This window comes from Oncorhynchus mykiss, chromosome 9 (genome assembly GCF_013265735.2).
Source record: "Oncorhynchus mykiss isolate Arlee chromosome 9, USDA_OmykA_1.1, whole genome shotgun sequence".
Taxonomy (NCBI): Eukaryota; Metazoa; Chordata; class Actinopteri; order Salmoniformes; family Salmonidae; genus Oncorhynchus; species Oncorhynchus mykiss.
The window spans coordinates 72,945,660-72,972,600 of record NC_048573.1 but is presented as its reverse complement, the minus strand read 5'-3'; the positions used below and the strand labels follow the sequence as shown (position 1 = coordinate 72,972,600).

At 49.4% G+C, this 26,941-nt stretch overlaps 1 protein-coding gene across 1 annotated transcript in view; it reads right to left on the bottom strand.

The window, feature by feature from the left end:
- Window positions 1-26,941, bottom strand: part of rerea (arginine-glutamic acid dipeptide (RE) repeats a) — a 310,643-nt gene that overhangs the window by 54,171 nt on the left and 229,531 nt on the right. The window contains 1 exon segment of the mRNA XM_036988973.1: window positions 8,640-8,720. Coding sequence (XP_036844868.1) covers window positions 8,640-8,720 — 81 coding nt within the window.

The window sequence follows — 26,941 nt, the reverse complement described above, 5'->3', positions numbered from 1 at the left end:
CCCCCCCCCCCCCCCCCCCCCCCCCCCCCCCCCCCCCCCCCCCCCCCCCCCCCCCCCCCCCCCCCCCCCCCCCCCCCCCCCCCCCCCCCCCCCCCCCCCCCCCCCCCCCCCCCCCCCCCCCCCCCCCCCCCCCCCCCCCCCCCCCCCCCCCCCCCCCCCCCCCCCCCCCCCCCCCCCCCCCCCCCCCCCCCCCCCCCCCCCCCCCCCCCCCCCCCCCCCCCCCCCCCCCCCCCCCCCCCCCCCCCCCCCCCCCCCCCCCCCCCCCCCCCCCCCCCCCCCCCCCCCCCCCCCCCCCCCCCCCCCCCCCCCCCCCCCCCCCCCCCCCCCCCCCCCCCCCCCCCCCCCCCCCCCCCCCCCCCCCCCCCCCCCCCCCCCCCCCCCCCCCCCCCCCCCCCCCCCCCCCCCCCCCCCCCCCCCCCCCCCCCCCCCCCCCCCCCCCCCCCCCCCCCCCCCCCCCCCCCCCCCCCCCCCCCCCCCCCCCCCCCCCCCCCCCCCCCCCCCTCCCCCCCCCCCCCCCCCCCCCCCCACCCCCCCCCCCCCCTCCCCCCCCCCCCCCCCCCCCCCCCCCCCCCCCCCCCCCCCCCCCCCCCCCCCCCCCCCCCCCCCCCCCCCCCCCCCCCCCCCCCCCCCCCCCCCCCCCCCCCCCCCCCCCCCCCCCCCCCCCCCCCCCCCCCCCCCCCCCCCCCCCCCCCCCCCCCCCCCCCCCCCCCCCCCCCCCCCCCCCCCCCCCCCCCCCCCCCCCCCCCCCCCCCCCCCCCCCCCCCCCCCCCCCCCCCCCCCCCCCCCCCCCCCCCCCCCCCCCCCCCCCCCCCCCCCCCCCCCCCCCCCCCCCCCCCCCCCCCCCCCCCCCCCCCCCCCCCCCCCCCCCCCCCCCCCCCCCCCCCCCCCCCCCCCCCCCCCCCCCCCCCCCCCCCCCCCCCCCCCCCCCCCCCCCCCCCCCCCCCCCCCCCCCCCCCCCCCCCCCCCCCCCCCCCCCCCCCCCCCCCCCCCCCCCCCCCCCCCCCCCCCCCCCCCCCCCCCCCCCCCCCCCCCCCCCCCCCCCCCCCCCCCCCCCCCCCCCCCCCCCCCCCCCCCCCCCCCCCCCCCCCCCCCCCCCCCCCCCCCCCCCCCCCCCCCCCCCCCCCCCCCCCCCCCCCCCCCCCCCCCCCCCCCCCCCCCCCCCCCCCCCCCCCCCCCCCCCCCCCCCCCCCCCCCCCCCCCCCCCCCCCCCCCCCCCCCCCCCCCCCCCCCCCCCCCCCCCCCCCCCCCCCCCCCCCCCCCCCCCCCCCCCCCCCCCCCCCCCCCCCCCCCCCCCCCCCCCCCCCCCCCCCCTCCTCCTCCTCCGGTGACTTCCTTCCCCCTCTCCTCCTCCTCCTCCGGTGACTTCCTTCCCCCTCTCCTCCTCCTCTGGTGACTTTCTTCCCCCTCTCCTCCTCCTCCTCCTCCGGTGACTTCCTTCCCCCTCTCCTCCTCCTCCTCCTCCGGTGACTTCCTTCCCCCTCTCCTCCTCCTCCTCCTCTGGTGACTTCCTTCCCCCTCTCCTCCTCCTCCTCCTCCGGTGACTTCCTTCCCCCTCTCCTCCTCCTCCTCCTCCGGTGACTTCCTTCCCCCTCTCCTCCCCCCCCCCCCCCCCCCCCCCCCCCCCTCCCCCCTCCTCCTCCTCCGGTGACTTCCTTCCCCCTCTCCTCCTCCTCCTCCTCCGGTGACTTCCTTCCCCCTCTCCTCCTCCTCCTCCTCTGGTGACTTTCTTCCCCCTCTCCTCCTCCTCCTCCTCCGGTGACTTCCTTCCCCCTCTCCTCCTCCTCCTCCTCCTCCGGTGACTTCCTTCCCCCTCTCCTCCTCCTCCTCCTCCTCCTCCGGTGACTTCCTTCCCCCTCTCCTCCTCCTCCTCCTCTGGTGACTTTCTTCCCCCTCTCCTTTTTATTGCTTTTTCTTATGCTTAAAAGGCAGTTTATTGTCCATTTGCAGAGGGGAGATAACGGTTTCTCTGCTCAGTGGTGGCAGCAGGGCTAGAAACCCGACGGAGGTGTGTAGGGTGCGTGATGGAAGGAGAGGTATTACCACGCCAAGCAGCACACTATACCCCACCTGGTATTAAAATAGCATTGATATACGGTCCCTTTACATTAAGAGCCCATCACTTGTCAGGTAATATATCTCTAAGCAACGGTGTTAATGACTTCATTTCTTATTTAAAGAGAACACATTTTTTTTTATTTTTTACAGATGGTAAATATTCATAGTGCCATTAATGAGTGCCCAGACAATTTCCCCTGGACTTAAAGTGGCTCTCGAGTGGCGCAGCGGTCTAAGGCACTGCATCTAGAGGCTAGAGGCGTCACTACAGACACCCTGGTTCGAATCCAGGCTGTATCACAACCGGCCGTGATAAATAAAGGTTAACAAAATGAATATACTAGTACATATAATATAGTATAAACAGGATGTTGTGAAGGTACTTACTTCATGTAGCTAAAACTCAAAAGAAGACTGGCAACAGAAACAGGAAAACGGTAGCTAAAACCTTAGTGATTGCCCTTTGACCTCGACAGGAAGTCAACAACACTATTTCTGCAGTCGTCCATTAGTATAATTATGGCGTGTACAGAAACGAGTACATACAGGGTCTACACTCCTGACCGAGCCAACGCAAAACACGTGGAGGCATTATCGAACAGAAGAGGGAATAGCTACAGGACAGCCAAGGAAGCTACAGCATGTTTTTCTTTAAAAACCAAAATCATAAATCTTGAAGAAAATCTTTACACAACTCTAACAAACGGGTTTTGAATACTTATTGACTCAAGACATTTTAGCTTTTCATATTTTTTAATTAATTTGTAAAAATGTAGATAAACATAATTCCACTTTGACATTGTGGAGGCCAGTGACACAACATCTAAATATAATCCATTACAAAATGTGGAATAAAAAAATTAAATAAAAATATATGGTCAAAAGGGATTTGAATAGTTTCTGAAGGTACGACAGGTGACTGCTCGATCTAAACTTATGTCTCCTTTTGTGATTTTCTGTTTTTTTTTTTTATACAGTTTACAAAAATGAATTGTTTTATTATCACATAAGCCGGATAGGTGCAGTGAAATGTGTTGTTCTACAGTGTCAGCCATAGCAGTACGGCGCCCCTGGAGCAAATTAGGGTTTAAGTGCCCTGCTCAACGGCACAGACAGATTTTTTTTTTCACCTTGTCGGTTCAAACACTCAAACCAGCGTACTTTCGGTTACTGGCCCAACGCTCTAACCCCTAGGCTACCTGTCTACCTACCTACAGACATTGAGAACACATTCTCTTTAACGACCTGAGAGCTAATTGTGTGTGGGCGGAGCATAGCTATGGTCCATATGCCAGAAGTCAAGTTTCTGCCCTCCCTGTCTGATTAGAGTCAATATGGCCCCTTGGTAAACACAAGAGGGTTGTTAGGACTCACCGGATCTTACCCACGTGTCCTAGTTTTTCACTGATAATTAACACACACAGTACTGTAGAACTGCACACACACACAGTACTGTAGAACTGCACACACACACAGTACTGTAGAACAGGAACTCAGAGAGTGAATAGCTAAGCTAAGGAATATAGACAAAGCAATGTTTTTTTTTTATTTTATTTTTTATTTTACCTTTATTTAACCAGGCAAGTCAGTTAAGAACAAATTCTTATTTTCAATGACGGCCTGGGAACAGTGGGTTAACTGCCTGTTCAGGGGCAGAACGACAGATTTGTACCTTGTCAGCTCGGGGGTTTGAACTCACAACCTTCCGGTTACTAGTCCAACGCTCTAACCACTAGGCTACCCTGCCGCCCGAGCTTGTGTGTGTGTGTGTGTGTTAGAGAGCGAGAGCGAGAGAGAGATATGAACTCTCCTTGTCTCCCTAAGTTGGTGCAGGATCAAATAGTGGCAAACCTTCAGCTACAACAAGATGCTGATTAAAATACATTCTTGATTGATTTACAAGGTTCATTGTTCTTTAGCATGTTAGGTGCTACAATTCTTATCCGTGGTTGGTTATAGTGTAAAACAAAAGAAGAAGCACGTTGAACAACAAAGCTGCACGCTGTGAGCAGGTTAGCAAGGTAGCCGATTCTCTACACTATGAGCTAGCTAGCAAGGTAGCCGATTCTCCACACTGTGAGCTAGTTAGCAAGGTAGCCGATTCCCCACGCTGTGAGCTAGCTAGCAAGGTAGCCCATTCCCCACGCTGTGAGCTGGTTAGCAAGGTAGCCGATTCCCCACGCTGTGAGCTAGCTAGCAAGGTAGCCGATTCCCCACGCGGTAAGCTAGTTAGCAGATTATCCACGCTGTAAGCTAGTTAGCCAGGTAGCCGATTCTCCACGCTGTGACCTGGTTAGCAAGGTAGCCGATTCCCCACGCTGTAAGCTAGTTAGCAAGGTAGCTGATTCCGAACGCTGTGAGCTAGTTAGCCGATTCCCCACGCTGTGAGCAAGGTAGCTGATTCCTCACGCTGTGAGCTAGTTAGCAAGGTAGCCGCTTCCCCACGCTGTGAGCTAGTTAGCCGATTCCCCACGCTGTGAGCAAGGTAGCTGATTCCCAACGCTGTGAGCTAGTTAGCCGATTCCCGACGCTGTGAGCTAGTTAGCAAGGTAGCCGCTTCCCCACGCTGTGAGCTAGTTAGCAAGGTAGTCGCTTCCCCACGCTGTGAGCAAGGTAGCCGATTCCCCACGCTGTGAGCAAGGTAGCCGATTCCCCACGCTGTGAGCTAGCTAGCAAGGTAGCCGATTCTCCACGCTGTGAGCTGGTTAGCCGATTCCACACGCTGTGAGCAAGGTAGCTGATTCCCAACGCTGTGAGCTAGTTAGCAAGGTAGCCGCTTCCCCACGCTGTGAGCTAGTTAGCCGATTCCCCACGCTGTGAGCAAGGTAGCCGCTTCCCCACGCTGTGAGCTAGTTAGCAAGGTAGCCGCTTCCCCACGCTGTGAGCAAGGTAGCCGATTCCCCATGCTGTGAGCAAGGTAGCCGATTCCCCACGCTGTGAGCAAGGTAGCCGATTCCCCACGCTGTGAGCTGGTTAGCCGATTCCCCACGCTGTGAGCAAGGTAGCCGATTCCCCACGCTGTGAGCTAGCTAGCAAGGTAGCCAATTCCCCACGCTGTGAGCTAGCTAGCAAGGTAGCCAATTCCCCACGCTGTGAGCTAGCTAGCAAGGTAGCCGATTCCCCACGCTGTGAGCTAGCTAGCAAGGTAGCCGATTCTCCACGCTGTGAGCTAGCTAGCAAGGTAGCCGCTTCCCCACGCTGTGAGCTAGTTAGCAAGGTAACCGCTTCCCCACGCTGTGAGCAAGGTAGCCAATTCCCCATGCTGTGAGCAAGGTAGCCGATTCCCAACGCTGTGAGCAAGGTAGCCGATTCCACACGCTGTGAGTTAGTTAGCCGATTCCCCACGCTGTGAGCAAGGTAGCCGATTCCCCACGCTGTGAGCTAGCTAGCAAGGTAGCCGATTCTCCACGCTGTGAGCTGGTTAGCCGATTCCCCACGCTGTGAGCAAGGTAGCCGATTCCCCACGCTGTGAGCAAGGTAGCCGCTTCCCCACGCTGTGAGCAAGGTAGCCGATTCCCCACGCTGTGAGCTGGTTAGCCGATTCCCCACGCTGTGAGCAAGGTAGCCGATTCCCCACGCTGTGAGCTGGTTAGCCGATTCCCCACGCTGTGAGCAAGGTAGCCGATTCCCCACGCTGTGAGCTAGCTAGCAAGGTAGCCAATTCCCCACGCTGTGAGCTAGCTAGCAAGGTAGCCGATTCCCCACGCTGTGAGCTAGCTAGCAAGGTAGCCAATTCCCCACGCTGTGAGCTAGCTAGCAAGGTAGCCGATTCCCCACGCTGTGAGCTAGCTAGCAAGGTAGCCGATTCTCCACGCTGTGAGCTGGTTAGCCAGGTAGCCGATTCTCCACGCTGTGAGCTGGTTAACAAGGTAGGCAATTCCTAACGCTGTGAGCTGGTTAGCAAGGTAGGCGATTCAGCTACTTTGTAACTCATAACATAACTGCCTAGGGACTTGGCACCAGTAACTAGTAATTACAAAAATCTGTAGTGGAAAACAGAGAGATTAACATTTTCACTACACGTGTGTTGATTCATTTCTATGGTGACACTGGTTATCTATAAAAGACAAATGTTGGCCAGTATCTCCTAATCATGGACAGAGTTCCCGACAACTGGAAGTACTGGTGCCTCTTAGTAGTTCAACACGTTGTTTGAGGACCTCGGCTGAGGAACGGGATTATTTTCGAGTGTGTTCGTCATTTTTACATTTGCATTATATTGTATTATATTTAGTAAATTGTGTGCATGCAGGGCTCCCTTGCAAAAGAGAACTTGTAAAAATAGTCAAATAAATACAAAAATAAATCATACAAAATATATTTATCTCTATTTCCTCTCTTGTGTGGTGTTTTGAGAGAGCCCCAAGGCAGATCTGATAGTATTGCAGCAGATTGGATGGATGGGGAGGGAGGGAGAGAGGGATGGGAGGGAGAGAGGGATGGATGGATGGATGGATGGGGAGGAAGGAGGGATGGGGAGGGAGGGAGGGATGGATGGGGAGGGATGGATGGACGGGGAGGGAGGGATGGATGGGGAGGGATGGATGGGGAGGGAGGGAGGGATGGATGGGGAGGGAGGGAGGGATGGGGAGGGAGGGATGGATGGGGAGAGAGGGATGGATGGACGGGGGAGGGAGAGATTGGGATGGATGGGGAGGGATGGATGGATGACGGGGAGGGAGGGAGGGATGGACGGGGAGGGATGGATGGACGAGGAGGGAGGGATTGGGATGGATGGGGAGGGATGGACGGAGAGGGAGGGATGGATGGGGAGGGATGGATGGATTGGGATGGATGGGGAGGGAGGGACGAGGAGGAAGGATGGATGGGGAGGGAGGGAGGGATTGGGATGGATGGGGAGGGAGGGACGAGGAGGAAGGATGGATGGGGAGGGAGGGATGGATGGGAGGGAGGGATGGATGGACGGGGAGGGATGGATGGACGGGAGGGAGGGATGGATGGATGGGGAGGGATGGATGGACGGGGAGGGAGGGATGGATGGGGAGGGATGGATGGGGAGGGAGGGAGGGATGGATGGGGAGAGAGGGATGGATGGACGGGGGAGGGAGAGATTGGGATGGATGGGGAGGGATGGATGGATGACGGGGAGGGAGGGAGGGATGGACGGGGAGGGATGGATGGACGAGGAGGGAGGGATTGGGATGGATGGGGAGGGATGGACGGAGAGGGAGGGATGGATGGGGAGGGATGGATGGATTGGGATGGATGGGGAGGGAGGGACGAGGAGGAAGGATGGATGGGGAGGGAGGGATGGATGGGGGGGAGGGATGGATGGACGAGGAGAGATGGATGGACGGGGGGGAGGGAGGGATGGATGGACGGGGAGGGATGGATGGACGGGAGGGATGGATGGGGAGGGATGGATGGACGGGGAGGGAGGGAGGGATGGACGGGGAGGGAGGGAGGGATGGACGGGGAGGGAGGGAGGGATGGACGGCAGGGAGGGATGGACGGACGGGGAGGGAGGGACGGACGGGGAGGGAGGGAGGGATGGACGGGGAGGGAGGGAGGGATGGACGGGGAGGGAGGGAGGGATGGACGGCAGGAAGGGAGGGAGGGATGGACGGACGGGGAGGGACGGACGGGGAGGGAGGGAGGGATGGACGGACGGGCGGGGAGGGAGGGACGGACGGGGAGGGAGGGATGGACGGGAGGGGAGGGAGGGACGGACGGATGGACGGGAGGGAGGGAGGGATGGACGGGAGGGAGGGAGGGATGGACGGGGAGGGAGGGACGGACGGGGAGGGAGGGAGGGATGGACGGGAGGGAGGGAGGGAGGGAGGGAGGGAGGGATGGACGGGAGGGAGGGAGGGAGGGATGGACGGGAGGGAGGGAGGGAGGGAGGGATGGACGGGAGGGAGGGAGGGAGGGAGGGAGGGAGGGAGGGAGGGAGGGAGGGATGGACGGGGAGGGAGGGACGGACGGGGAGGGAGGGACGGACGGGGAGGGAGGGACGGAGGGAGGGATGGACGGGAGGGAGGGAGGGAGGGATGGACGGGAGGGAGGGAGGGAGGGATGGACGGGAGGGAGGGAGGGAGGGATGGACGGGAGGGAGGGATGGACGGGAGGGAGGGAGGGAGGGATGGACGGGAGGGAGGGAGGGAGGGATGGACGGGAGGGAGGGAGGGAGGGAGGGAGGGAGGGACGGACGGGGAGGGAGGGAGGGACGGACGGGGAGGGAGGGACGGACGGGGAGGGAGGGAGGGAGGGATGGACAGGGAGCACTTATTGTTTATCAATAAACCTTCGGGGTAAATATAACACACACAAGAACAAAATAATACATTGTCATTTGACTGTTAATGCTGAAGCACAATGTGATGATGACTCAAAGTCACGCAATAACAGCTGCAACATTTAATCTGAACCATGTTTTGAATGTTGGATCATTATTATTATTATTTTACTGCTGCAACCAAAATAAACATGTTCTAAATCTGAAGCCTTATGAAACTTTGTACAGTAACACACACACACACACACACACACACACACACACAGATTCAACAGAGCCACGGTCTAAAATATAACCCCAGAGGAGAGGAAAAAAAGAAGTGATTTACCGTTTCCTTGTTGGGTAGCAGCTCTTTACGAATCTTGAAGAAGTTCTTGCCGTACTGTCTGAGCCCTTTAATGAACCGCTTCTGAAACAAGAAAACAAGAAAGAAGAGAAAGACCCAACCATTAGCTGCCATCCTTACAGATCAGAATCAGCAACACTGATAACTGTACAGTCAAAGAAAATGCAACTAGCCACACTGGTTCCAGGCCACAACAAAACATTGTTCTGTGGTTGGTTTGAGAGTTTGATGGTAATCTGTAAAAACCTCTGTAGCCTCTGTTTGAAGGGTGCGCAGCTACAGAGCACAGCTACAGAGTTACAGAGCACAGCTACAGAGTTACAGAGCACAGCTACAGCGCTACAGAGCACAGTGACAGAGTTACAGAGCACAGCTACAGCGCTACAGAGCACAGCGACAGAGTTACAGAGCACAGCTACAGAGTTACAGAGCACAGCTACAGCGCTACAGAGCACAGTGACAGAGTTACAGACCACAGCTACAGCGCTACAGAGCACAGCGACAGAGTTACAGAGCACAGCTACAGAGTTACAGAGCACAGCTACAGCGCTACAGAGCACAGCTACAAGAGTTACAGAGAACAGCTACAGAGTTACAGAGCACAGCTACATAGCTACAGAGCACAGCTACAGAGTTACAGAGCACATCTACAGAGTTACAGAGCACAGCGACAGAGTTACAGAGCTACAGAGTACAGCTACAGAGTTACAGAGCTACAGAGCACAGCTACAGCGCTACAGAGCACAGCGACAGAGTTACAGAGCACAGCTACAGAGTTACAGAGCACAGCTACAGCGCTACAGAGCACAGCTACAGAGCACAGCTACAAGAGTTACAGAGCACAGCTACAGAGTTACAGAGCACAGCTACATAGCTACAGAGCACAGCTACAGAGCACAGCTACAGAGTTACAGAGCACATCTACAGAGTTACAGAGCACAGCGACAGAGTTACAGAGCTACAGAGTACAGCTACAGCGTTACAGAGCTACAGAGCACAGCAATAGAGTTACAGAGCACAGCTACAGAGCACAGCTATAGAGCGACAGAGCTATAGAGCACAGCTATAGAGTTACAGAGCACAGCGACAGAGCTACAGAGCACAGCTACAGAGCACAGCTACAGAGCACAGCTACAGAGCACAGCGCTACAGAGCACAGCGCTACAGAGCACAGCTACAGAGCACAGCTACAGAGCACAGCTACAGAGTTACAGAGCACAGCTACAGAGCTACAGAGCACAGCTACAGAACAGAGCTACAGAGCACAGCGACAGAGTTACAGAGCACAGCGACAGAGCACAGCGCTACAGAGCACAGCGACAGAGCTACAGAGCACAGCTACAGAGCACAGCTACAGAGCACAGCTACAGAGCACAGCTACAGAGCTACAGAGCACAGCTACAGAACAGAGCTACAGAGCACAGCGACAGAGTTACAGAGCACAGCGACAGAGCTACAGAGCACAGCGACAGAGCACAGCGCTACAGAGCACAGCGACAGAGCTACAGAGCACAGCTACAGAGCTACAGAGCACAGCTACAGAGCACAGCTACAGAGCTACAGAGCACAGCTACAGAACAGAGCTACAGAGCACAGCTACAGAGCACAGCTACAGAGCTACAGAGCACAGCTACAGAGCTACAGAACACAGCTACAGAGCACAGCTACAGAGCACAGCTACAAGAGCTACAGAGCACAGATACGGAGCACAGATACAAGAGCTACAGAGCACAGCTGTGTCAGGACACAATACAGAGGAAATGACTAACTCAAGCAGACACAGAAACAGATTATACTTATGCCATTTCATGTGGGTTGAAAAGAGCAGCTACGGAAATCTATTGTTACATAAATCACATAGGAAATATCAGATTCAGGGAGAATACCATGAGTCTTACAGAGCAAAAGTTCAAAGCCAAAAAAAAACTCAACTATAACTTCTGTATAATGGCAAAGCATTTCCTTACACTGGGTGTTTACCGCCACCGATTCACTCCTAAATACACAGACCGTTTTTCTCTGAAGAAAATACAGCACTTACATAATAATGCACTTGCACAGTCAGAGCAAATAAAGAACATGGAAAAAAATAATAATTAAAAAAAAATCTACAGTGACAGGATGGAGGAAAATGACATGTTTCTCCACTTCACAACAACCACCATTTTAGATTTTTTTTTTTTTACATAAAAACTAAAAATGAGAAACATGGAATCTCAACATCTCACAACAACAAAACCAGTAAGAAAAAAAGGAATAGAACGTTAAACTAGGTTAAAAAGACAAACCTAAATGTATTTCAGTATTTCTTCTCCTTTAAGAGATGCGAGCCATGAAAAGCAGAGGGAGGGAGGGCTGAAAACATTCACGGCAAGCGAAGCAGACTACCAACACATTTACTTTCAGCTTCCCGAGGCAGGCAAAGCCCTGCTCCCCGCTCCCGTACCTTTCTCTACAGTTAATAGTCTCAGACTACGTCTCTCTCCAACCAAGTAACTCCAGAGAAAAAACGTGTTCAAGTCCCGGGGAGAACACTCTGCTCTACGGCAAGCCACAGGTAATACAGGAAAAATCAGAGGGGGCAAATCCACAAGGTCTCTGAAGGAACAAATGGGCTTCTTTTTTTTTTTTTTTTTTTTTACAAGCAAGAAATAGCTTGTCACTCTGTGCTCTCCCACTACAAAGGGGACAGCTTTACATGTGATCTTTCTGCAAGAGAGCCTCTGGTCGGCAGCAGCCTTGAAAACCTGGAGCGGCACATGAGCCCAGTGGAGTGGAGCCCTAGAGAGCCTTCGGTTGGCAGCAGGCTGGAAAACCTGGAGCGGCACATGAACCCAGTGGAGTGGAGCCCTAGAGAGCCTCTGGTCGGCAGCAGGCTGGAAAACCTGGAGCGGCACAGGAGCCCAGTGGAGTGGAGCCCTAGAGAGCCTCTGGTCGGCAGCAGCCTGGAAAACCTGGATCGATTTCTACTCTGGCACGACCCGGGTTTCTACTCTAGCAGCATCTACTCAGCTCCCTCTTGCCTGTTGTGATGTGAGGACTGCTAAAGCTGGCTTCATGGGTTTTCTAGCCTTCACAGTCCATGTATCTACACTGACCCGGTCCAAATCACAACCTTCCCTGTTTTCATTACAACCCTCAAAGCCACTGCCTTCTGCCTGCCATTAAGAGGAAGCTACAGCATCTCAGGGGCTTGGAGTGAACACACACACACACACACACACACACACAGGGAGGAGAGAGGGAGCAAGAGGGAGGAAGGGAGGAACAATGTGTGTAAAGCAAGGTGTTGGCAACAGTAAAAGGAGACAAGTGAGAGGTAAAAGCAGGCGTGGACTTCCTGTGAGTCCTGTATGTGTTTGATACCAGGCCGTTTTCATGTAGCCAGCGTTATGTAACCACAGATTGTTTACACACTCGGGTCCGCTCTGGTCAGGGAAACAAGAAGAATTTCACAGATGTAGCTAACAGGTTATTCCCCCCCACAACACAGGAAGTCAACAGTTGCAAAATATAAACTGGACAATCTGTGGCCATTATTACACAAAAAAAAGAAGAAGTCTATTGCAATAAGTAAAAGACAACCTATAATTAACATTTCTGCAGAGATGAACTACATTAGCCCTGACTTAGGATCGTGCAGTTGAACACAAGCAACGACACACCAAACAAGTCCCTTCATGAACATTTAGTAACAGAATTCTAGATGTGGCAAGTCCCTTCATGAACAGATAGAAACAGAATTCTAGATGTGGCAAGTCCCTTCATGAACATATAGAAACAGAATTCTAGATGTGGCAAGTCCCTTCATGAACAGATAGAAACAGAATTCTAGATGTGGCAAGTCCCTTCATGAACAGATAGAAACAGAATTCTAGATGTGGCAAGTCCCTTCATGAACATATAGAAACAGAATTCTAGATGTGGCAAGTCCCTTCATGAACATATAGAAACAGAATTCTAGATGTGGCAAGTCCCTTCATGAACATATAGAAACAGAATTCTAGATGTGGCAAGTCCCTTCATGAACATATAGAAACAGAATTCTAGATGTGGCAAGTCCCTTCATGAACATATAGAAACAGAATTCTAGATGTGGCAAGTCCCTTCATGAACATATAGAAACAGAATTCTAGATGTGGCAAGTCCCTTCATGAACATATAGAAACAGAATTCTAGATGTGGCAAGTCCCTTCATGAACATATAGAAACATAATTCTAGATGTGGCAAGTCCCTTCATGAACATTTAGTAACAGAATTCTAGATGTGGCAAGTCCCTTCATGAACATATAGAAACAGAATTCTAGATGTGGCAAGTCCCTTCATGAACATATAGAAACAGAATTCTAGATGTGGCAAGTCCCTTTATGAACATATAGAAACAGAATTCTAGATGTGGCAAGTCCCTTCATGAACATATAGAAACAGAATTCTAGATGTGGCAAGTCCCTTCATGAACATATAGAAACAGAATTCTAGATGTGGCAAGTCCCTTCATGAACATATAGAAACAGAATTCTAGATGTGGCAAGTCCCTTCATGAACATATAGAAACAGAATTCTAGATGTGGCAAGTCCCTTCATGAACATATAGAAGCAGAATTCTAGATGTGGCAAGTCCCTTCATGAACATATAGAAGCAGAATTCTAGATGTGGCAAGTCCCTTCATGAACATATAGAAACAGAATTCTAGATGTGGCAAGTCCCTTCATGAACATTTAGAAACAGAATTCTAGATGTGGCAAGTCCCTTCATGAACATATAGAAACAGAATTCTAGATGTGGCAAGTCCCTTCATGAACATTTAGTAACAGAATTCTAGATGTGGCAAGTCCCTTCATGAACATATAGAAACAGAATTCTAGATGTGGCAAGTCCCTTCATGAACATATAGTAACAGAATTCTAGATGTGGCAAGTCCCTTCATGAACATTTAGTAACAGAATTCTAGATGTGGCAAGTCCCTTCATGAACATATAGAAACAGAATTCTAGATGTGGCAAGTCCCTTCATGAACATATAGAAACAGAATTCTAGATGTGGCAAGTCCCTTCATGAACATTTAGAAACAGAATTCTAGATGTGGCAAGTCCCTTCATGAACATATAGAAACAGAATTCTAGATGTGGCAAGTCCCTTCATGAACATTTAGTAACAGAATTCTAGATGTGGCAAGTCCCTTCATGAACATATAGAAACAGAATTCTAGATGTGGCAAGTCCCTTCATGAACATATAGTAACAGAATTCTAGATGTGGCAAGTCCCTTCATGAACATTTAGTAACATAATTCTAGATGTGGCAAGTCCCTTCATGAACATATAGAAACAGAATTCTAGATGTGGCAAGTCCCTTCATGAACATATAGAAACAGAATTCTAGATGTGGCAAGTCCCTTCATGAACATATAGAAACAGAATTCTAGATGTGGCAAGTCCATTCATGAACATATAGAAACAGAATTCTAGATGTGGCAAGTCCCTTCATGAACATATAGAAACAGAATTCTAGATGTGGCAAGTCCCTTCATGAACATATAGAAACAGAATTCTAGATGTGGCAAGTCCCTTCATGAACATATAGAAACAGAATTCTAGATGTGGCAAGTCCCTTCATGAACATTTAGTAACAGAATTCTAGATGTGGCAAGTCCCTTCATTAACATATAGAAACAGAATTCTAGATGTGGCAAGTCCCTTCATGAACATTTAGTAACAGAATTCTAGATGTGGCAAGTCCCTTCATGAACATATAGAAACAGAATTCTAGTTGTGGCAAGTCCCTTCATGAACATATAGAAACAGAATTCTAGATGTGGCAAGTCCCTTCATGAACATTTAGTAACAGAATTCTAGATGTGGCAAGTCCCTTCATGAACATATAGTAACAGAATTCTAGATGTGGCAAGTCCCTTCATGAACATATATAAACAGAATTCTAGATGTGGCAAGTCCCTTCATGAACATATAGAAACAGAATTCTAGATGTGGCAAGTCCCTTCATGAACATATAGTAACAGAATTCTAGATGTGGCAAGTCCCTTCATGAACATATAGAAACAGAATTCTAGATGTGGCAAGTCCCTTCATGAACATATAGAAACAGAATTCTAGATGTGGCAAGTCCCTTCATGAACATATAGAAACAGAATTCTAGATGTGGCAAGTCCCTTCATGAACATATAGAAACAGAATTCTAGATGTGGCAAGTCCCTTCATGAACATTTAGTAACAGAATTCTAGATGTGGCAAGTCCCTTCATGAACATATAGAAACAGAATTCTAGATGTGGCAAGTCCCTTCATGAACATTTAGTAACAGAATTCTAGATGTGGCAAGTCCCTTCATGAACATATAGAAACAGAATTCTAGATGTGGCAAGTCCCTTCATGAACATATAGAAACAGAATTCTAGATGTGGCAAGTCCCTTCATGAACATTTAGTAACAGAATTCTAGATGTGGCAAGTCCCTTCATGAACATATAGAAACAGAATTCTAGATGTGGCAAGTCCCTTCATGAACATATAGAAACAGAATTCTAGATGTGGCAAGTCCCTTCATGAACATATAGAAACAGAATTCTAGATGTGGCAAGTCCCTTCATGAACATATAGAAACAGAATTCTAGATGTGGCAAGTCCCTTCATGAACATATAGAAACAGAATTCTAGATGTGGCAAGTCCCTTCATGAACATTTAGTAACAGAATTCTAGATGTGGCAAGTCCCTTCATGAACATATAGAAACAGAATTCTAGATGTGGCAAGTCCCTTCATGAACATATAGAAACAGAATTCTAGATGTGGCAAGTCCCTTCATGAACATATAGAAACAGAATTCTAGATGTGGCAAGTCCCTTCATGAACATTTAGTAACAGAATTCTAGATGTGGCAAGTCCCTTCATGAACATATAGAAACAGAATTCTAGATGTGGCAAGTCCCTTCATGAACATATAGAAACAGAATTCTAGATGTGGCAAGTCCCTTCATGAACATTTAGTAACATAATTCTAGATGTGGCAAGTCCCTTCATGAACATATAGAAACAGAATTCTAGATGTGGCAAGTCCCTTCATGAACATTTAGTAACAGAATTCTAGATGTGGCAAGTCCCTTCATGAACATATAGAAACAGAATTCTAGATGTGGCAAGTCCCTTCATGAACATTTAGTAACAGAATTCTAGATGTGGCAAGTCCCTTCATGAACATATAGAAACAGAATTCTAGATGTGGCAAGTCCCTTCATGAACATATAGAAACAGAATTCTAGATGTGGCAAGTCCCTTCATGAACATATAGAAACAGAATTCTAGATGTGGCAAGTCCCTTCATGAACATATAGAAACAGAATTCTAGATGTGGCAAGTCCCTTCATGAACATATAGAAACAGAATTCTAGATGTGGCAAGTCCCTTCATGAACATTTAGTAACAGAATTCTAGATGTGGCAAGTCCCTTCATGAACATATAGAAACAGAATTCTAGATGTGGCAAGTCCCTTCATGAACATATAGAAACAGAATTCTAGATGTGGCAAGTCCCTTCATGAACATTTAGTAACAGAATTCTAGATGTGGCAAGTCCCTTCATGAACATATAGTAACAGAATTTTAGATGTGGCAAGTCCCTTCATGTACATATAGAAACAGAATTCTAGATGTGGCAAGTCCCTTCATGAACATATAGAAACAGAATTCTAGATGTGGCAAGTCCCTTCATGAACATATAGTAACAGAATTCTAGATGTGGCAAGTCCCTTCATGAACATATAGAAACAGAATTCTAGATGTGGCAAGTCCCTTCATGAACATATAGAAACAGAATTCTAGATGTGGCAAGTCCCTTCATGAACATTTAGTAACAGAATTCTAGATGTGGCAAGTCCCTTCATGAACATATAGAAACAGAATTCTAGATGTGGCAAGTCCCTTCATGAACATATAGAAACAGAATTCTAGATGTGGCAAGTCCCTTCATGAACATATAGAAACAGAATTCTAGATGTGGCAAATCCCTTCTCGACTGAAGCGGTTACCTACTCTACCCAGAGGCCTTGTCTGAAAGCAAATGAGGACAGCTGAACGCTCCGTGGAACACCGGACACTGTAATCATCTGGAGATCAGTGGTTTACAACCTGCGGTCGACGGGGATGGCTGCATGTGGTTATTTCATTCATTTATTTAAGCAGTATTTGTTCTTCCTGAAAACAGCAGCTGGGAGTATTAATGGTATTATAAGCCATGTTATATTACTTTTATAATACTCTTTAGTATACTAGAGTCACCGCTAAAATGGACTAGATTTGATCACCGAGATATGTTATGTTACACAAGTCTGTTAATGGTTGTCCTCAAGAGCTTTAGACAGTGATGTGGTGATCGCCGGAATGGAAAAGGCTGGGAAACACTACTGTAGAGGACACGCTATCAGACTAAAACATCATAACACAAGTTTGAAATGTAGTAAATTAAACGACAAGCTCTGGGCTGTAGACAACCTTTTCAGTTGATGGCACCAGCACATAATTTGGTCATATAGAACCAGGCTGATAATGACCACATAATGTAGCCGTATTCCATACAGAACCAGGCTGATAATGACCTCATAATGTAGCCGTATTCCATACAGAACCAGGCTGATAATGACCTCATAATGTAGCCGTATTCCATACAGAACCAGGCTGATAATGACCACATAATGTAGCCGTATTCCATACAGAACCAGGCTGATAATGACCACATAATGTAGCCGTATTCCATACAGAACCAGGCTGATAATGACCACATAATGTAGCCGTATTCCATACAGAACCAGGCTGATAATGACCACATAATGTAGCCGTATTCCATACAGAACCAGGCTGATAATGACCTCATAATGTAGCCGTATTCCATACAGAACCAGGTTGATAATGACCTCATAATGTAGCCAGCCGTATTCCATACAGAACCAGGCTGATAATGACCACATAATGTAGCCATATTCCATACAGAACCAGGCTGATAATGACCACATAATGTAGCCGTATTCCATACAGAACCAGGCTGAAAATGACCTCATAATGTAGCCGTATTCCATACAGAACCAGGTTGATAATGACCTCATAATGTAGCCAGCCGTATTCCATACAGAACCAGGCTGATAATGACCACATAATGTAGCCATATTCCATACAGAACCAGGCTGATAATGACCACATAATGTAGCCGTATTCCATACAGAACCAGGTTGATAATGACCTCATAATGTAGCCAGCCGTATTCCATACAGAACCAGGCTGATAATGACCACATAATGTAGCCATATTCCATACAGAACCAGGCTGATAATGACCACATAATGTAGCCGTATTCCATACAGAACCAGGCTGATAATGACCACATAATGTAGCCGTATTCCATACAGAACCAGGCTGATAATGACCACATAATGTAGCCGTATTCCATACAGAACCAGACTGATAATGACCACATAATGTAGCCGTATTCCATACAGAACCAGGCTGATAATGACCACATAATGTAGCCGTATTCCATACAGAACCAGGCTGATAATGACCACATAATGTAGCCGTATTCCATACAGAACCAGGCTGATAATGACCTCATAATGTAGCCGTATTCCATACAGAACCAGGCTGATAATGACCACATAATGTAGCCGTATTCCATACAGAACCAGGCTGATAATGACCACATAATGTAGCCGTATTCCATACAGAACCAGGCTGATAATGACCACATAATGTAGCCGTATTCCATACAGAACCAGGCTGATAATGACCACATAATGTAGCCGTATTCCATACAGAACCAGGCTGATAATGACCACATAATGTAGCCGTATTCCATACAGAACCAGGCTGATAATGACCACATAATGTAGCCGTATTCCATACAGAACCAGGCTGATAATGACCACATAATGTAGCCGTATTCCATACAGAACCAGGCTGATAATGACCACATAATGTAGCCGTATTCCATACAGAACCAGGCTGATAATGACCACATAATGTAGCCGTATTCCATTTAGAACCAGGCTGATAATGACATCATAATGTAGCCGTATTCCATACAGAACCAGGCTGATAATGACCACATAATGTAGCCGTATTCCATACAGAACCAGGCTGATAATGACCACATAATGTAGCCGTATTCCATACAGAACCAGGCTGATAATGACCACATAATGTAGCCGTATTCCATTTAGAACCAGGCTGATAATGACCTCATAATGTAGCCGTATTCCATACAGAACCAGGCTGATAATGACCACATAATGTAGCCGTATTCCATTTAGAACCAGGCTGATAATGACCACATAATGTAGCCGTATTCCATACAGAACCAGGCTGATAATGACCACATAATGTAGCCGTATTCCATACAGAACCAGACTGATAATGACCACATAATGTAGCCGTATTCCATACAGAACCAGGCTGATAATGACCACATAATGTAGCCATATTCCATACAGAACCAGGCTAATAATGACCACATAATGTAGCCGTATTCCATACAGAACCAGGCTGATAATGACCACATAATGTAGCCGTATTCCATACAGAACCAGGCTGATAATGACCACATAATGTAGCCGTATTCCATACAGAACCAGGCTGATAATGACCACATAATGTAGCCGTATTCCATACAGAACCAGACTGATAATGACCACATAATGTAGCCGTATTCCATACAGAACCAGGCTGATAATGACCTCATAATGTAGCCGTATTCCATACAGAACCAGGCTGATAATGACCACACAATGTAGCCGTATTCCATACAGAACCAGACTGATAATGACCACATAATGTAGCCATATTCCATACAGAACCAGGCTGATAATGACCACATAATGTAGCCGTATTCCATACAGAACCAGACTGATAATGACCTCATAATGTAGCCGTATTCCATACAGAACCAGGCTGATAATGACCTCATAATGTAGCCGTATTCCATACAGAACCAGGCTGATAATGACCATCCTGTAAATTAGCTTGGCCTTGTGTTCTTACATTGATTTGGATAGATTCACTCAGGGTTCAACGTTAACTTTTTTTCCTCTCTCTGGCAGTTAATAAATGCATGTTTTCTCAGCTAGTAATAGGCTTCATTTGGCTATTAATTAACAATGTATTAAATAGCTGTATGATATAATTTAGCAATGTAAGACATTCATCTATTCTTTAAAATTGCATTGCATGATTCTTTTTTACAAGTAGGCTTGTCATTTAAAAAACGATTTTACATCTAATAAAAAAAAAAAAGATTAAAAAGAGATAATGTGTCTACAGTGCGACAGCCAGGATGAAAACAAGTTGTCTTTTTGTAGACCATCAACAGTGTCAAGACAGACAACTAAAACGATAGACTATGAATGATCAGATGTCTTTCTGTAGACCATCAAACAGTGTCAAGACAGACAACTAAAACGATAGCCTATGAATGACCAGATTTCTTTTTCGGGACAGCTTTTTTCACCATCCGACAAAGTGGGAAGTCAAAAACACTTAGCTAGATTGCTAACTCTAAATATGATCATGTTGCTAAATAGATGAATGAATTAGCCTACATGGCTACCAGTACATGTAAATGTCCTAACAAAACCATATAGACCTAGGCTTATACAGTCTACTTGATGTAGGCCAAACATGTTACGGAGTTACAGTTCATATTCTATGGATTTCACATGACTTGGCCCACCCACTGGGGAGCCAGGCCCAGCCTATTAGAATGAGTATTTCCCCGACAAAACGGCTTTATTACAGACAGAAATTCTCCTGAGCACCTCCCTCTCCACCTTCTCAGACGATCCCGCAGGTGAAGAAGCCAGATGTGGAGGTCCTGGGTTGGCATGGCTACATGCGGTCTGCGGTTATCTGAAGCCGGTTGAATGTACAGCCAAAATCTCAAAAAAAAAGACATTGGAGGCGGCTTATGGTAGAGAAATGAACACTCAATTCTCTTGCAAACAGCTCTGTTGGACATTTCTGCAGTCAGAATGCCAATTGCACACTCCCTTAAAAGCTTTGTGCATATGGAACATTTCAGGGATCTTTTATTTCATCTCATGAAACATGGGACCAACAACACATGATGTGCTTACATTTCTGTCCGGTAGGATGGGATTATCCTCTCTGTAATTGGAACAGTAGATGCTTTGAAAATAGTATTTTTCCCGCAATTGTATTTTGAGCAAAGGCCATATGGTTGTGTTTATTAGAATGCACCTCTCTCTCCTCCGTGTTGCAGTGGGTAAAGGGCGTAGCGCTCTCCGTGTCACAGTGTGTAAAGGGCGTGGCTCTCTCCGTGTCACAGTGTGTAAAGGCGTGGATCTCTCCGTGTCACAGTGGGTAAAGGGCGTGGCTCTCTCCGTGTCACAGTGGGTAAAGGGCGTGGCTCTCTCCGTGTCACAGTGGGTAAAGGGCGTGGCTCTCTCCGTGTCACAGTGGGTAAAGGGCGTGGCTCTCTCCGTGTCACAGTGGGTAAAGGGTGTGGCTCTCTCCGTGTCACAGTGGGTAAAGGGCGTGGCTCTCTCCGTGTCACAGTGGGTAAAGGGCGTGGCTCTCTCCGTGTCACAGTGTGTAAAGGGTGTGGCTCTCTCCGTGTCACAGTGGGTAGAGGGCGTGGCTCTCTCCGTGTCACAGTGGGTAGAGGGCGTGGCTCTCTACGTGTCACAGTGGGTAGAGGGCGTGGCTCGCTCCGTGTCACAGTGGGTAAAGGGCGTGGCTCTCTCCGTGTAGAAGTGGGAAAAGGGCGTGGCTCTCTCCGTGTCACAGTGTGTAAAGGGTGTGGCTCTCTCCGTGTCACAGTGGGTAGAGGGCGTGGCTCTCTACGTGTCACAGTGGGTAGAGGGCGTGGCTCTCTCCGTGTCACAGTGGGTAGAGGGCGTGGCTCTCTCCGTGTCACAGTGGGTAGAGGGCGTGGCTCTCTCCGTGTCACAGTGGGTAGAGGGCGTGGCTCGCTCCGTGTCACAGTGGGTAAAGGGCGTGGCTCGCTCCGTGTCACAGTGGGTAAAGGGCGTGGCTCTCTCCGTGTAGAAGTGGGAAAAGGGCGCGGCTCTCTCCGTGTCACAGTGGGTAAAGGGCGTGGCTCTCTGTGTCACAGTGGGGAAAGGGCGTGGCTCTCTCCGTGTCACAGTGCCCTCTCCCCGTGTCACAGTGGGTAAAGGGCGTGGCTCTCTCCGTGTCACAGTGGGTAGAGGGCGTGGCTCTCTCCGTGTCACAGTGGGTAGAGGGCGTGGCTCTCTCCGTGTCACAGTGGGTAGAGGGCGTGGCTCTCTCCGTGTCACAGTGGGTAGAGGGCGTGGCTCTCTCCGTGTCACAGTGGGTAGAGGGCGTGGCTCGCTCCGTGTCACAGTGGGTAAAGGGCGTGGCTCGCTCCGTGTCACAGTGGGTAAAGGGCGTGGCTCTCTCCGTGTAGAAGTGGGAAAAGGGCGCGGCTCTCTCCGTGTCACAGTGGGTAAAGGGCGTGGCTCTCTGTGTCACAGTGGGGAAAGGGCGTGGCTCTCTCCATGTCACAGTGCCCTCTCCCCGTGTCACAGTGGGTAAAGGGCGTGGCTCTCTCACACAATAGCCGGAACAGGTAGATACTGGTTTATTTTTGGTCAATTGCACAGTTTGAATAAATCATTTTAAAAAGCTATTTGTGAACCAAAAACTACTGTAAAAAAAAAAAAAAAAATCCCTGGCACCCAAGCGACCAATAAAACATGTGTCTCACTGCCATGTCAAATGGACGCAAACCCAAGTGTTTTGGTGGCAGTTTAGAGCCATGGAGCTGTTTCCCCGGTAGCTGCTAACCTACCACAGACTGACTCCTTATCAGGGTAGATAAAGACAGCCGAATGCTCTGTTTTAATGCTGTGTGTAATAACCTGCATCTGGGACGGGGCTGACTGTCCGGCCAGCTAGATGACCGGCATGACGAGTGTGGAGGTGAGGTAGTTGATTAGCCAGCAGATGGAGCCAGCTATAACAGGTGAGAGAGAGGCACATTCCTGTCCTGTGTGTTGGGTCATCCTCATCCTACCTTCACACACAGGAGGGGGGAGGGGACATCTCTCTTCCACACTCCTCTCTACATCCAATCCATGCATGGTTAGTCATTTAACCTTTTTACTTATTCAGTTGAATTGACCTATCAGGGCTTAGATTTCACTATGAAGTCGAGCTAATTGAGATGTTATTATAATAGTGGGTATTAAGCTGTACATACTGACCATACTGAGGAAGGAGGAAAGGAGGCTCTACAGTACGACTACAGCACAGTTAGTGTGTGCGATATTCATTTAGCGTGATGTATTTAAAAGTGGACGACTACTGTATAAAACATGTGATGAACCTAGTAGTTGAGACCTTCAAGTTCCTTGGCGTCCACATCACCAACAAACTAACATGGTCCAAACACACCAAGACAGTCGTGAAGAGGACACAACAAAACCTATTCCCTCTCAAGGGACTGAAAAGATTTGCCATGGGTCCTCAGATCCTCAAAAGGTTCTACAGTTGCACCATCGAGAGCATCACTGCCCTGGTATGGCAACTGCTCGGCCTCCGACCGCAAGGCACTACAGAGTGTAGTGCGTACGGCCCAGTGCATCACTGAGGCCAAGCTTCCTGCCATCCAGGACCTCTATACCAAACGGTGTCAGAGGAAGGTCCTAGAAATTGTCAAAGACTCCAGCCACCCAAGTCATATCCTGTTCTCTCTGCTACCGCAAGGTAAGTGGTACCGGAGCCCCAAGTCTAGGTCCAAGAGGCTTCTACCTCCAGGCCATAAGACTCCTGAACAGTTAATCAAATGGCTACCCAGACTATTTACATCCCCCCCCCCCCCCCCCCCCCCTCTACGCTGCTGCTACTCTCTGTTAGTATATATGTAAAGTCACTATGCTACCTACATGTACATATTCCCTCAATTACCTCGACTAACACGGACTCAGTTCCGGTACCCCCCTGTATATAGTCTCCACATTGACTCAGTTCCGGTACCCCCCTGTATATAGTCTCCACATTGACTCTGTACCAGTACCCCCTGTATATAGCCTCCACATTGACTCAGTTCCGGTACCCCCTGTATATAGCCTCCACATTGACTCTGTACCGGTACCCCCTGTATATAGCCTCCACATTGACTCAGTTCCGGTACCCCCTGTATATAGCCTCCACATTGACTCAGTTCCGGTACCCCCTGTATATAGCCTCCACATTGACTCAGTTCCGGTACCCCCCTGTATATAGCCTCCACATTGACTCTGTTCCGGTACCCCCTGTATATAGCCTCCACATTGACTCTGTACTGGTACCCCCTGTATATAGCCTCCACATTGACTCTGTACCGGTACCCCCCTGTATATAGCCTCCACATTGACTCTGTACCGGTACCCCCTGTATATAGCCTCCACATTGACTCTGTACCGGTACCCCCTGTATATAGCCTCCACATTGACTCTGTACCGGTACCCCCTGTATATAGCCTCCACATTGACTCTGTTCCGGTACCCCCCTGTATATAGCCTCCACATTGACTCTGTACCGGTACCCCCTGTATATAGCCTCCACCTTGACTCTGTACCGGTACCCCCTGTATATAGCCTCCACATTGACTCGGTACCGTAATACCCTGTATATAGCCTCCACATTGACTCTGTACCGATACCCCCTGTATATAGCCTCCACATTGACTTTGTACCAGTACCCCCTGTATATAGCCTCCACATTGACTCTGTACCAGTACCCCCTGTATATAGCCTCCACATTGACTCTGTACCGGTACCCCCTGTATATAACCTCCACATTGACTCTGTACTGGTACCCCCCCTGTATGTAGCCTCCACATTGACTCTGTACTGGTACCCCCTGTATATAGCCTCCACATTGACTCAGTTCCGGTACCCCCCTGTATGTGGCCTCGCTATTGTTATTTTACTGCTGCTATTTAATTACTTGTTACTTTTATTTATTTTAATTCTTTGGTATTTTTCTTAAAACTGCATTGTTGGTTAAGGGCTTGTAAAGTAAGCATTTCACGGTAAGGTCTACACGTTGTATTCGGCGCATGTGACAAATACAATTTGATTTGATGTAATGCATTATTCTGTTAGAAAGCTCAGAATAGTCGCTTGTTTTTGTATTTAACTATGATTTGTATGTTTTGGATATACAATTGGATATAAATCGCGGCAGTCAGCTTTATAGTTCAACAGCGTTATGCAGCCCGTGTGCCAGTGCTGTACCGTTCCCGCCACAAATTAACAGACAGTCCGATCAGAGAATGAGCATTACGGCGGGACTGCCGAGCAGCCAATGGAAATGTAACCCGATACCCCAGTCATTTGTGTCCAACTGAATTAAAGCAGGGAAGCGGTGCAGTCAGACAGCACTGAGGTGAAGCGATTTGATGAAACATAAGTTGATTTATAAGCGAATTACCTTGATAGAACAAATTAAATTATAACGAAAGTACGATTAACATTTAAGAGGTTAATAAGCAGCATCAGTAAAGAGCTACTCTATCGATGACTAGCAACAATTAACAATTGTCACGAACCTCCCGTCTCTGTTCTGATCCCTAACCCCTACATCCTGTTTCCATTGATCATCCTTGAGATGTTTCTACGACTTGATTGGAGTCCATCTGTGGTAAATTCAATTGATTGGACATGATTTAGAAAAGGCACACACCTGTCTATATACGGTCTCACAGTTGACAGTGTATGTCAGAGCAAAAAAACAAGCCATGAGGTCTAAGGAATTGTCCGTAGAGCTTCGAGGCAGGATTGTGTCAAGCCACAGATCTGGTGAAGGGTACCAAGAAATGTCTGCAGCATTGAAGGTCCCCAAGAACACAGTGGTCTCCATCATTCTTAAATGGAAGAAGTTTGGAACCACCAAGACTCTTCCTAGAGCTGGCCGCCCGGCCAAACTGAGCAATCGGGGAAAGAAGGGCATTGGTCAGGGAGGTGACCAACAAACTAATGGTCACTCTGACAGAGCTCCAGAGTTCTTCTGTGGAGATGGGAGAACCTTCCAGAAGGACAACCATCTCTGCAGCACTCCACCAATCAGACCTTTATGATAGAGTGGCCAGACGGAAGCTACTCCTCAGTAAAAGGCACATGACAGTCCACATGGAGTTTGCCAAAAGTCACTTAAAAGACTCTCAGACCATGAGAAACAAGATTCTCTGGTCTGATGAAACCAAGATTGAACTCTTTGGCCTGAATGCCAAGCGTCACGTCTGGAGGAAACCTGGCACCATCCCTACAGTGAAGCAAGGTGGTGGCAGCATCATGCTGTGGGGATGTTTTTCAGCATCAGGGACTGGGAGACTAGTCAGGATCGAGGCAAAGATGACGGAGCAAAGTACAGAGAGATCCTTAATGAAAACCTGCTCCAGAGCGCTCAGGACCTCAGACTGGGGCGAAGGTTCACCTTCCAATAGGATAACGACCATCAGGACACAGCCAAGACAACGCAGGAGTGGCTTCGGGACAAGTCTCTGAATGTCCTTGAGTGGCCCAGCCAGAGCCCGGATCTGAACCCGATCGAACATCTCTGGAGAGACCTGAAAATAGCTGTTCAGCGACGCTCCCCATCCAACCTGACAGAGCTTGAGAGGATCTGTAGAGAAGAATTGGAGAAACTTCCCTAATACAGGTGTGCCAAGCTTGTAGCCTCATACCCAAGAAGACTCAAGGCTGTAATCGTGCTTCAACAAAGCATTGAGTAAAAGGTCTGAATATTTATGTAAATTTATAAAAACCTGTTTCATTATATGGTATTGTGTGTAGATAAGATTTTTTCATTTAAAAAATAAATAAATCAAGTTTTAGAATAAGGTTGTAACGTTACAAAATGTGGAAAAAGTCAAGGGGTCTGAATACTTTTGCTCAGTTGGTTGAGCTGTTCAGAGGCCTATAACTGTATGTACTGCACACAATCCTCTCATCCTCCCTCCCCCCACACCTTCCTTTCCTTCTCTCTTTCTCCCGCCGTCCCTCCCTCTACATATCGGCTCCAGTTTAAGGCTCAATTTCAGCTGCTGCCAGGGATCTCTTCTCTCTCCCTTTATCTCTCTCCCTCCCTCGTTCATTCCCTCTCTCCTTACCTCTCCAGCCCCAGCTAATAAATCATACACCAATCTGCTTTACCGATCTCTCTGCTCTGCCTGTCTCTGCTCCCGCTCTCCCTCCCTCTGCCTGCTCCCTCTTCTCTGCCTGCTCATTCCCTCCCTCTTCTCTGCCTGCTCCCTCCCTCC